General features: G+C 37.3%; 1 protein-coding gene across 3 annotated transcripts in view; it reads left to right on the top strand.

Moving 5' to 3' along the window:
- PTPRO (protein tyrosine phosphatase receptor type O) overlaps window positions 1-13,520 on the top strand; it is a 203,105-nt gene that overhangs the window by 146,669 nt on the left and 42,916 nt on the right. For 2 of the 3 annotated variants that reach the window (XM_036454558.2, XM_045587797.1), the window contains exons 13-15: window positions 6,655-6,794; window positions 8,717-8,849; window positions 10,674-10,794. In XM_036454558.2, coding sequence (XP_036310451.1) covers window positions 6,655-6,794; window positions 8,717-8,849; window positions 10,674-10,794 — 394 coding nt within the window. Of the gene's footprint in view, window positions 1-489; window positions 626-6,654; window positions 6,795-8,716; window positions 8,850-10,673; window positions 10,795-13,520 lie in introns of those variants that run through there. The other variant, XM_045587798.1, reaches the window with a different exon arrangement.

Here is a 13,520-nt window from a genome sequence, read left to right on the forward strand (position 1 = left end):
ACACTTTTGATAAATTACACGGTCATCTTAAAGTTAGGAGGCTAATTGCATCTATCCAGATAAGATATTATACTTGCTTGCATCAGGATGGTAGTCATGTGAGTGATAGAAATTTTCTTTTGGAAGGACTGAGGTACTACTTATTGAGTTGGTAAACATTATGGAAGAGGCAGGTTTTGGGGAAAGATCAGAGTTCAGGATTTGGGTGTGTCATCATTTGAAAGTGTCAATTAAACATTAAAGAGCAGACACTGAATAGGCACTGGAGCTTGGAGTCTTTAGGATTGGAAATAAAAATTTGAGGGTAGTCTGGAAACCAAATGGATGAGGTTATTGAGGAATAAATAAAGGAGAAAAAATGCTATTCAAGGACTAAGTCCAGGGGCACTCTATCCTTAAGAAGTGGAAGTAATGAACAGGAACCAGGAAAAAAAAATCTGAGGAGTGGCCAGTGAAATAAGAGCCAGAAAAATGTGATGTGCCAAGAACCAAGCAAAGAAAGTGCTTTAGTGAGTACAGTGATTGACTTGTCCAGCCTGCTGATAAGTCAAGATAAGAAATGACAATTGATCTTCACAACCCAGAAGTCACTGGTGATTTGAGGAGGAGGCATTTGGATGGCATGGTGAGAGAAAAAAAATAATTAAAAAGATTTCAAGGGAGTATGAAAGGGGAAAAACTGAAGATAGCTGGAATAACAAAACTTGTGAGGAGTATAATTGTGAAAAGGAGAGAAAATGAGCAGGAGCTGAGAGAAAGTACCCAAGAGTGTTAATTTGTTTGGTTGGGTTTTGCTTTGTTTGTGTTTCTTATTTCCTTATCTAGCTGGAAACAGCTTGTCCATGCGTTCATTAGAGTGATTCACCAGAGCAGGAAGAATTGATGATACAGAAGAGCTGGAGGTGAAACTTGTTAGAGTGATGTCTGTGACTGGGCCAGAAGAGATGGCCCAGGGTATCCATGCAGAAGGTGGCCATACACTGGATGAATCTGTAGGAAGATGATGAATGATAGAGTACATGGGCATTCATGGGGCAGATGAGTAGGGTGATGGTAATGATGGGAGTTTGTGGAAGGTTATCCTATTGACTTCTTTGCAGAGGATCATTGCTGTGTTACTCCTTTTATGCAGACCTGCATGGCCAGCAGCCCCATGCAAGCATTGTTTTCTGAGTTAGGCTGTGAGGCATGTCACCGTTCCATGACTCCATTCCTGCACCTGAGGCTGACTGATGCCTCTTCTTCATTGATTTCTCCCATTTTCCACTGTACGTTTTGGGGTTTCGTTGCAATTTGCCAGCTGCCCACAGCTAAACCACACAACTTTTATACTTCCTTAAAAGTGTTTCTCCTACCCACCAAAAAGATGACTTGCATGTTCTACAAGTTTCTTCTGTTTATGTTAGAGGAATCTGGATGGTGGACTCATAGGGCAGTGACCAGTGTTTTGTACTGATTTCTGTACATAATAAGCAAGTGCCAATCTGGATAAGTTGGTCTTCTGGGCAAAGGAAATTTTAAGGAGGCTTCCTCATCCCTAGTTACGTGGAAATGAAGGGAAAACACCCATGTTTGGGGGGGAAGAGGCCCTTAATGAGGGCTACAGAGGTTTGGATTCCAGCTGTGGCTCTCAGGGATAAATTGTATTTCCTTAGAAAAGTGGCTCAGGCCCTTTGGAGTTCAGTTGCCTCATCTATAAAATGAGGGTCTAGACCAACTGTTCCTTAAGGTTCCTTCAAGTTTTAGAATGTAATTCGTGCATGAGTTCGTGCAAGGTTAATGATACATAAGAACAATGATTTTGTCCTAAGAATTGTGCAATATGTAACTCCTAACTAAATAAAAAGGCTAAGTATAAACACATATCCCTGAAACCAAAAAAAGAGGAAGTCAGAAATTTTGATTTGAAACTGAGTAAAGTTAAATGATAGCTTTCTCTAAAAAAAAAAAAAAAAAAATCTAGCAATCTTAATTTACATAAGCCAGTAAAACCATAAACACACCAGGTGATTCACAGAAGGGAATATTGCATTTGCTATTATTCAGCCATAAAGAATTTATTTTAAATGTAATGGAAATAACAGGTATTTCTAATTCCTGAGCAAATGAAAATTTTGTTTTGTTTATGAATAAGGCCTAATTATAGTTTAATGCTAAATATTTGCCTGAATTAAAAAAAAAATTCCAATGTGGTCTTTAAATGGTCTAATTATGAAATATTAGACCATTTAAAGGAAGAGACTCACCCAAAGTCAACAAGAGAATTGGCTAACAAATTTTAGTTTAACAAAGGTTTCTTGCTCTTTAATATGATTTTCTTCTTGATTTATTGCAGTCAATCTTAATTCACTGTCGATGATTTATCTATCTCTTTTTTTCTTTCAAATTAGTGTCTTCTTTTCCAGATGTTTTGACTACATTGAACATAATTTATGCAATTTATATCTTAAGTCACAGATGCTTTTTTCTGGCCAAGTTTATATAGCTTATTCTGTTTAAGGTAGAGCTGCCTGTGTTGAAGAAAATAAAAATAGATTTTAAAGACATATGATAAAGCTATTAAAGACTATTCTTTGTATACTAGGATATCAGCAACTTGCTATTAGTGAGGCTGGGGGTTGAAAATAGATTTTGCCACTACTGATCATTTTTTAGGATGTTTTTCTATTGAATTTCCCTTATCACCAATGCTCTGCCATTTGTAAAATGACTCATCCTGTTTAGAAGTATGAAATGTAAGCAGAATGAATCTAGTTGGCCCTTATGGATATAATCTTGACTTCATTAACATCACCCTATCAGCAGCTAAACAAATGGGTTGCATTAAAATAAGAAACAATGTAATAAACTGTCAGAGAAAGATGGATTTTAGACAATAAATGCATTCTACTCTGCTCCAAGGCTAAATATTACACCTGGCTCCCTTTAGAATTCTCTAGGAAATAAGAAATTTCCTGCCAGAGCTGAGAATAAGAATTAGACACTAGCTTGTACTTCACTCGAGGTCACCTTCACTTTCCAGAGATCCTGGGCAACAGCTTGAGCCTCTCCTAATCCAATCTAAATTAAATGGTAAAGGTAGCTTTTCAGCTTTCCATTCTGCCCATGGTCTGTGCATTGGATTTGATCCCTTTATAAAATTAGTTTGGATTCCCAACTCATATAGGAGAAGCATTGACGAAGAAGGAAGAGAAGGAAAGGGGGAGGGCCAAATAGTTCATTGCAACACCAGCAATGTTAAAAAGCTTTCAGAGAGTATTGAAAAGCAAACAACCCTGTATCTATACCCCAGTTTGTAAAAATAGTTTATATTACCCATAAATTCTCACATCCAATATCATAGACTCTGAAATTATTTTAACCAAAAGGAAAGTTGGTGCCTCATAGAGCAGGGCAATTTTGTATAAGTTAATATTTAAGATGTGATTTAAAGAGATAGGAAATGGTAATCAGATGTTCTATAACTAATGTCTGCATGACTCTTTATATTATATAAAGTGTTTTTGTATATATTATCTAAAATCTCACTTACTCTTCATAACATGAACAAAGTATGCCTATTCTTCTCCTTTATGAGCTAGGCTATATTTGATATTTTGAACAATAAGAAACTGTATTAATTTGTTTGCTAGGGCTGCCAAAATACTTGACCTATTTGGATTTGACACAATAGATATTGATCACAATTGATCATGGTGCAGGTAGGATTTATCATGAGCAAAGTGGCATTTTAAAATGACTTAAGCCATTATTGACAAATGAAGAAAAGGCCAACTTGAGGCAGGGAAAAGGAGTTAAGGACTACTGTAATGACTGATATGTGTGATGACAAAGCCTGCAGCATAATGAAAAGAATAGATAAAGGGATTAAATGACAATAATTATTAAAAGATATGCTGTCTGGCATGGAGCAGCAGGAGAGCCTCAATATAGTTGTCTTAGATGATTGAATGAATGGTGGTACTCCTGAGAGAATCAGGAGTAATTGGAAATTAGAATTGATTTGTGAGAAGGTGAGGACTCCAGGTTCCATTTTGATCATATAAAGTTTGAGGTAATAGTGAGATATTTGAGTAAGCACAGATTAGAAATACATGTGTAAAAAAGGCAGATCTGAATATTAGTAAGGATCTGGGCAATGTTCATATTAGATAACTAAATTAATTTTATCTGCCTACTAGAGGCCCAGTGCACAAAATTCATGCACAGAGGAGGTGTCCCTCAGCCCAGCCTGCACCCTCTCCCATCTGGAACCCCTTAGGGGACATCCCTCTTACAATCTGGGACTGCTGGCTCCCAACCATTTGCCTGCCTGCCTGCCAGCCTGATAACCCCGTAACTACTCCCCTGCCAGCCTTATTGATGCCTAACTGTTTCCCTGGTAGCCCAATCACCCTCAACTGCCCTCCCCTCATGACCTGGTTGTCCCCACCTGCCTTCGCCTGCTGGCCTGGTCACTCCTAACTGCCCTCCCCTGCTGGCCTGATCGCCCACAAGTACCCTCCCCTGCCAGCCATCTTGTGACATCCATCTTTGACCGCATGGGAGCAGCCATCTTGTGTGAGGGCATGGGGTCAATTTACATACTACCTCTTTATAATATAGGATAAGAAAAATGTATAGAGAGGTGTTCTAGGGATTCTAATCATTGTCCAATAGATACACTCTGAGGAGCAGTTAGTGGTGTATAATTTTTCAAAAGAAATAACCCAGGCCTAGCTTAACAAATAATTCTTACCTACCCCCAGACAGCCTCACACTTGCTTTCAAAGGTCCAAGTTCTACCCAAGTCAGAATCACTGGAGGATTTATTCCCTGACTCATAGCCCTATTAGCAGTGTGGGAACTGGAAGTTGATCTCTGTGTTTTATCAACAATTTTCATCAGAAGGAAAGTGAGACAATACAATGTCTGAAAGAGTAGGAATTCCTTGCAAATGAGAAAGGGGTCCTGACATCTATTGTAAATTATTCTTTTCCAAGACTAACTCATCTCTTTCCTCCTTCAACTCTTCTTCCTACCCTTGTCAAGCTGACTCTGGATAGAACAAAGACTTCTTTTTAGTTGGATACAAATTTAGGTTACCCACAGTAGATCATATTAAGAGTGATTCTGAAATACTTCTTGGGTTCTGGACAGGACCATGATGATGATAGTCTACAAAGAAAGTGTAAACCTTCCACACAAAAACATACACTTGTCCAAGGAGTGAAAAGGCTTCTAGGGATTTGTCAAGCTCTTCTAAAACCTAAGAACTGGAGACTGACTTAGGAGAGTGGGGCTGATAATAAAAAGAAATCCAAGCAAACAGTGGCAGCAGTTGTCTGACAGGGACACTCAGGTGGGCAGAGAACGCTGTTATGTAAACCCAACAGCAAGATACGATATGCCCAAACAACCAACGTCAAGGCGGTCTGACAGCAGGTCACAGGACCCTGGTTTAAGAAGTTGGGTTCAGACATAGCTCCTTGTATGCAGGACGTCATCCAAGGAAAGGCAATGCCCCAAGGACAGCAGCGCAGGGAGGGGTTCAGCAGAGATTCAGGAAATGGGGAGCATGATGGCAAACCACTTCCAAGAACTGGGAAACAGGCAGGGGTTGGTCTCAAGCCAACAAATTCCGTGATTCAATTACTAAAAATGAGCATGAAGGGGCCTGGACAGCACAGCTTACATAACTAATGAATTAATTTATTGATGATGATAAAATCTCTAAAAGAATAAAATAAATCAGTTCACTAACATTTTATTAACTACCTAGTCCATTTCCATCAGTATTTTTCTTTTTTAATTTTTTTTAAATTATAGCTTGCATTTAATATTATTTTATATTAGTTTCAGTTGTATAGCATAGTGGTTAAACCATCATGTACTTGAAAATGTGTTCCCCACTGTTATTTCCAGTTCCCATATGGCACCATACATAGTCATTACAATATTATTGATTATATTTCCTATACTGTACTTTGCATTCCCATGATACTTTTGTAACTACCAATCTGTATTTCTCAATCCCTTTACCTTTTTCACCCAGTCTCCCAGCCCCCCTCCCCTCTGGCAATCATCAGTTTGTTCTCTGAAGCTGTGGGTCTGTTTCTATTTCATCAATCTTTTTCTTTAACCAAGAAATCTTATCATCTAGTTAGCTTTACCGTTTTTAATATTGACTATCATTTCAAGAAATCATTCCTAACTAAATTGTTTTAAATAGTCTCAAGAGAAAGGAAGGCAAGTTGTTGGCTAACCACCAGACTGAATCTTTTCCTTAACAGTAAGCACACACATTATTTTCATTTTCTCAGTCTTTTAAATTTAGGTTCTTGTTTCTTACCCATAAAGCTCTGGATTATCAGGGCCATGGGAACTCCAGTGTAGATGACATTAAAACTATTAATAGACGATGTCAGTAATAAACCTGAAGTAGGAAACAGAACTGTTCCAAAAAGAGAAGTATAAAATAGAAGAGGGGGAAAAAGCAATTAGATGACTGTCTTGGTGAAAGGACATATTTCAAAAGAAATATAAAACCTTCACAGTGCTCCTACCTACCTATATTTGGATTTTTGTGTGTGGCTATTTTATCTTATTGATCGGTGAAAGAAGAAAGAATATGTTAAATTTAATTCAACATTTTTAAACTTTTTCTTTGCTCAGAACCAGCTCCTCCGAAGTCACTCTTTGCAGTGAATAAAACCCAGACTTCAGTGACGCTGCTGTGGGTGGAAGAGGGGGTAGCCGACTTCTTCGAAGTCTTCTGTCAACAAGTTGGCTCTGGTCAGGAAACAAAACTGCAGGTACCATACACGCCCATCTTCCTTCTCCGAGTTACCTTTGATTAAGGCTAATTAGCTGAGCAAAATGAAAATCTTTGCTTTCTTTGACCGATAGAAAATTAAAACACTTCATTTATGCTTTTGTGTTTCAGTGAGAGAAATTAACAATATGCTCAGAAAAAAGCCCAAAGTATGTTGTGAGAACCAAGTTGCCAAATTGCCGAATTTATTTTCACCTTTAAATTTCTCTTTTGTCCCTAAACCTCAGTCCCTCTGGTTCATACCGAAGGATTAAGGGGGCTCACTTTTCTCTTTGGACATTAAATCCATTAAGAGGATGAAATTATGCCATGGAAAACATAATTTACCAAACATGAGCTGATTCCAATTTTGTGAAAGTCGCTGTATGAAACACAAATGGCAAAATTAATACCTGACTTCAAAATTTTTATCTATACAGTTGTGGATAGTTCATTATTCTATAAATAATGAAATTAAAACAAGTGCCACAAGAGAGATGCATATTACTACAAAAAAAAATGGAAAGAAGGGTCCATCTCTAGTTAATAAGAAAGGAAGAAAATTTTGTTTGGCAAAATGTAAGCTAGGTGAGGTGATTGTTAAAGCTTTAGAATCACAGACAGCAAATATGATGAACACTCAGTTGTCTGACAGCTCAAATATATTTTACAGTCAGACATGGAAGGAAAATGGAAAGTGTGAGCAATATCATTAAATACAGTGAATAACTGATGCTTTTTAAGTAATGAAGTTCTTTGGATTGAGAGAAAAAAAATTTCTGTGAGTATTAATCTTTTCATGCTGAGTGTTAAGATAATTTGCTTTAATATTTTTTCCTTTTGATATTGACTTCTACTAACTTATCTCTTTTTTTATCTTTACTGGATAGCAGAATCTTTTCTTTTTTTTTTTCCATCCTAAGAACCCTTTTTGAAAACCACTGCTCTGCCAGTAGTGGGTTTTTTCCTCTAGAACTGCAGTGATATCTTCCTTTAAGAAAACAAAGGGTAGGCTGCTCCTTACTACAACTGAGTATTGTTAGCCAGTCTTTCCTTAGAAGCATTCTTTTATAGGATAATGAGAGATGGCTATGGGAAATAAGCACTGATGTCTTTCATCTCTTTAGGCAGTAGTTTTCAGGTCCTTGTTTTGCTGGCTCATCTTCTCATAGTGTGCAGTAATATTTGTCACTAGTCTGACTGTTGGCTCGCCAAATGAACAGCTTATTCTGCATAGAATAGGTGAACATTTTTGAGAACTCAAAGTCGCTATGCCTTTGGTGGATGCTATTTAAAAGCTGAGAATGCAGACAAATGGGGGAGGGAGGAGGGCTATCCTTAATATATAAAGAACTACCACAAATAAAAAAGATAAAGACCAACAACTCAAAACAAAGATTTCACAGAAAGTAAACACAAAAGTCTCTTAAACATATGAAAAATTGATCAACCTTCTCTTATGGAGAAAGAAATGCAGAATGAAATTACAGTGAGTTATGGTTTCCACGAATAAGATTGGAAAAGCTCAAAACGTTTGCCACTGTACTATGTTAGAAGCAGAGAGGGCAACAGGCACCGTCAGACATTGATAGTAGGTAGATAACTTGGAAATGTCTATGGAGGACACTTTGTCAATACCTTTCAAAACTAAAAATACACAGCTTTTGACCCAGCAATCTAATTGCTATGAATACGAAAATATATATACATACATTGTGTATTTGCAAACATATACTTATGTTCCCATAATTGTGACATTATGTTCCCTGTAGCATTGTTTATAACTTATTTTTCTCTGCTATCCTTCTTCGCCTTTTAAATTTTTTATTCTGTCCCTCCCTTACCAACTCAACTATGAAAAATTTTAAAAAATCAAAATAGATGAAGGTTACATAACATTTATTTAATTTTCTGCATCTCCAGGAACCGATTTCTGTTTCTTCTCATGTTGTGACCATCTCCAGCCTTCTTCCTGCCACTGCCTACAACTGTAGTGTCACCAGCTTTAGCCACGACAGCCCCAGTGTCCCCACATTTATAGCCGTCTCAACAATGGGTAACTACATGCAATAGGGGGATCTGGTGTCTTTAAAAGTTATATCTTTCCAAAATTTTTTTATGTTTTATTTTTTAAATAAAATAGATTATATATAATCTCTTCTTTTCATGGAACCCATGCTTGTTGTATTGAAAAAATCTAAGCTCTGAGGTCAGGGAGTGCTTAATTTCTATCCCTAAGTGATTTAGGGAAGATATTTCCTATATCTGAACCTTTGTTTATTCATCTGTCAAGCTAGAATAATAATATGTAACTTGTTGAGCTGTTTTGAGGCTTAGAGGTAAAGGACATAAAATCCTGGCACATGCTGTCTAAATGCTCGTAGGTATGGATTACACAATCCTCTTCAGTGGTAGCCACAGTACCCTAACCAACTCTGGTTCACCTAATTAAGCTTTGGCCATTAGCTGTCAAATAATGGCAAGACTCAATTTCTATGTCAGAGCAGAAAAATTTCCAATCAAGCACATACTATGAGTGGAAAAGTTTAAAAATAATGAAAGGTCTAGAATAATGTTGTATTCTTGTTCTTTTTCTGAGTTATACATTTTATTCCCCTCTTTGTTAGAGTCTGATTCCACAGACTAGATCTCCTATGAAACTGCCTGTAATAAAACTACTCTTACTATCACATTACCCTTTACTAGATCCATTTTCACTTCAGTAACATTTGTCATATATTTAGCCACTGTACCCAATGATGAGTAGTATAGGCTTTTTGGTTTGTTGGTTTGTTTGTTTGTTATTTTCAAATTTTTGTTTTTTCAGAAGAGAGGACAAAAATTGACCTAATAAGTATATGATATCAATACATCCTTTTACACTCTTCTAAATGTAACTTATTGTTCCTCTTTGTCATCTCTACAACAAGCCAGAAGCAGTTGATATTATTAAACTTATTTGCTAGTGAGGATAATGAGGCCCAGAGAGACAGATAAAATAACCTCCTCAAATGGCAATTAGAGTCAAGTGAACTTGAACCAGCTCTTCTGACCATGAGTCTACTGTTCTTTCTGCTCAAGCACTCTGCCCATGAACTGGAGTCACATTGTCCCAAATGGGAAGAAACTTATGAATTGTAATGCCAGCCAGTTCCGTGATTTTATGATCAGTACAGAGAATAGAATCATTCTTGTCTTCTTTGGCTCCCTGTGAATAGTTTTTAAAACATTTTATATAAATTCCCACCTTTAATACCTTACTCTTCCATGAAGTGTGATGAGGTAGGCCATGTGTAGTGCCATTGTAGATCGATCATCATATAAAGTATATGAAAGGGACACAACCTCTGTTCTCAAGGGCCCTACAGCTTATGAAAAGGTTTAATCTCTTGAGTTGTACAGATGGAAAACCTCTCAACATATGGTTACAGATCATCAGAATGCTTGCTTCTAGCGATGTGTTAAGTGCTGTAGCAGATGGCAACTCACTAATGCCTTTTTCATATACATTATTAGTTGTGAATGAAATAGACAGTGGTGCTTTCTGACTTTAAAATCATGGGCGTAAAAATAAGAGTTTGCAAGCTTCTGAAAAAGTTAAAGAATGAAAATGACTTCCAATGAATTTAAACTATATCACAGGAATTGCAGGTTATCATTTCCCTTTGTAAGAACATCCAGAATGTAGGCCTGAAATACTTTTGATCAATCCACTAACTTGTAGTTGACCCAGAAGAGGTTATTGTCAGCTTGTAGAAACATCATTGTTGCTGTTGTCACAAGTCCATTGCTCTCAAAATCAGATGGAAAACCATGAGTGAGTTCGGTTAGTTTCCATGTAATGGAAGCTGTAACTAGAATGTATGGTGTATCTGTTTAGTTACAGTGATGAATCCCAATGTGGTAGTCATCTCAGTACTGGCCATTCTTAGCACCCTGCTGATTGGATTGCTGCTGGTCACACTGATCATTCTCAGGAGAAAGCATCTGCAGATGGCTAGGTAAGTTAAGTTGGGTTAATCTTTTACCTACAGCCTTTACAATATTTTATTTATCATATATGTATGTTTTTATAGCAGTAAGTTGTCTACTTCTATTCCTTGTTTTCTTATTTAAATGTATCGTTATTATTGAAAGTATTACCGAGGCCCTTCTTCCCCCTCCCCAGTGACTCCTTCTTCCCCTCTTCCCTTCTCCTTTCTCCTCCCCAGTCTTCATCATACTATTGTCATGTTTTCTAAGAAGACTTTTAATATTATTTTAGAAAACATTACCATTGGATTGGTAAAGCAAAAGATTGTTTGTTTACACAAAGTCAGACCACTTATCTTGTCATTTTAAGTGGCCATACATTACATTTGGATAATTTCAAAGTTGTTTTAGAGTAAAAGAAAAATCTATACTACTCAGAATGATTGATAAAAGTTAATATATGTGGAGATCACAAGAAAGAAAAAAAATCCCTTTTCTCATTAGTTCTGTTGAAGCTGTCTTATGATAAATTATTTGTAGAGTTTGTGATTAGGTCCGTTAAAAGTCCCCCATCATTTTTGTTCATATTATTCAGAGTTGCAGGCAGTTTCATTTTTCTTGCTGTTAGAAGAGCCTTTTGATTTATGATTTTGATGATTCCCTATTCCATTGACTACCGATGCATTTCTTATCAGAGCACATTGTCAAGAACTTTCTGTGGTCCCTATGTTATCAAAACAATGATAAGTTCTCTTAACACATACACACACACACACACACACACACACACACACACACACACACAAAACCAGTTACCTAGTTAAGGAAATTTGACTCAAATTTATATTTATCCAGTGTTAATTGGCTGACTTGTCATCAATCAACATCCTTCTTTCTCAGAGTTCTATCAATCATCTATTCTTAAATAAATGTATGGCATAGTTAAAGAAAAATCAGACATCAAATATCCAAGCTGTTCGTGAGGAACTTAGAGCCTAGCTTGAGAGATGCGGATAAATAAATACATTTAAAAGTATGAACTGACTTGTAACAGGAAGAATATAAAAATGGGACAACATGAAAGTAAAGAAAAGTGATTAGTCAAGAATATAAAAATCAAGCTTCTTAATGTTGGCATTAGAACAAATCTTAGAAGGATAGTGAGGGTAGTGGCACAGCACTGTGGCTAGAACATGGAGTTCTGAAATCATACTCCTTAGGGTCACATCTTGATTTACAACCTATGTGTCCCTGTGGAGCCCACGGAAACTTTATTCATTTACTCAACAAGTATCTTTGGACACCTGCTTTGTGTCCAACTCCTCTAGGTGCTTGGAATATAACAGCATACAAAACAGGCAGCTTGTCTTCTAGTGAAAAGATAGACAATAAGTAGTGAAGGTAAAAGTTAAAAGATTAGGTTGTATGTTAGCAGACAGTAATAGAAAAATAACAAAGCATAGTAAGAGAAATTCTGTCTGGGGAATATGAGGACAGGAGCTCCAGGACGGGGGTAGAGCTCACTGAGAGGGTGACATGTGAGAAAAGACTTGAACATGAGAGGGTTAACCATGTGGTATCTGGGGGGAAGAGTGCACCCAAGAGAGGAGGCAGGAGCATGACTAGCAGGTTCAAAAATTAGCTGGAAGTCAAGAGAGGCTAAAGCAGAGGAAATGCATAGAAGAGGAGCAGGAGTGATGCCAAATCATATAGGGTTTCATAAGCAGTTGTGAGGACTTCGGCTTTTACTCTGGGTAAATGGGCAGCCATTCGAGTTTAAGCGGAGATTAAAAATACCTGGCTTACATTTTAACATTTTCATTTTGACTTTTATGTAAAACAGGCTGTAATAAGGCAAGGACAAAAGCAGACCTGAGAACTGATGCAGCATTGACCATAATCCAGGCAATAGCGACACGGTAATAGTCCCACCCAGAGGAGTAGCAGTGGTGGGTAGGGGAAAATGATCAGGTTCCAGATATATTTTGAAAAGAAAAGCAGTAGGATTTTCTAACAAATTGCATGTTGGATTGATACGAATGGAGTCAAGAATAACTCTAAGGTTTTTGGCCCTGCCAACCAAAAAGATGGGATTGTCATAAACTGAGATAGGATTTCACATGGAAGGGTTTTGGAGGGGGAACATCAGGGCTTCAGTTTGGGAAACGTTATGTTATGTTTGAGATGACTGCAAGGGCAGGTGTGAAGGAGACAGTGTAAAAGTCTGGTGTTCAGGAGAGAAGTCTGGATTGAAGATATACATTTGGGAGTTGTTAGTATATAAATGGTGTTAAAGCTGTAGATGGGATAAAATCCAGGAAGTGAACATTAGAAATCTCTGGATTAAGCAACAGAATAATATAATATTAAGATTTTTATGGAGGAAAAAAATAGGTAGCAGCAAAAGAGACTGACACGCAACATCCAATGGATGGAAAGGAAAACTAAGAGTGAGGTGGCCTGGAGGCTAGGGCATATCAAGAAGGAGATATATGCCTGGCTGGTGTGGCTCAGTGGTTGAGCATTGACCTATGAACCAGGAGGTCACAGGTTTGATCCCCAGTAGGTTTCTGATCAATGATTCTCTCTCATCATTGGTGTTTCTATCTCTGTTTCCCTTCCCCTTTGTCTCTGGAATAAATAAAAATTACATTTTTTAAATAAAGAAGGGGAGAATAACCCCAACCTTAGTGGATAGTGAGGAGCAATAATGCAGTAATGGCATAGCATAATACTCAACTCATAAGGAGTGTGC

The sequence above is a fragment of the Pipistrellus kuhlii genome, unplaced genomic scaffold (assembly GCF_014108245.1).
Source record: "Pipistrellus kuhlii isolate mPipKuh1 unplaced genomic scaffold, mPipKuh1.p scaffold_m20_p_3, whole genome shotgun sequence".
Taxonomy (NCBI): domain Eukaryota; kingdom Metazoa; phylum Chordata; class Mammalia; order Chiroptera; family Vespertilionidae; genus Pipistrellus; species Pipistrellus kuhlii.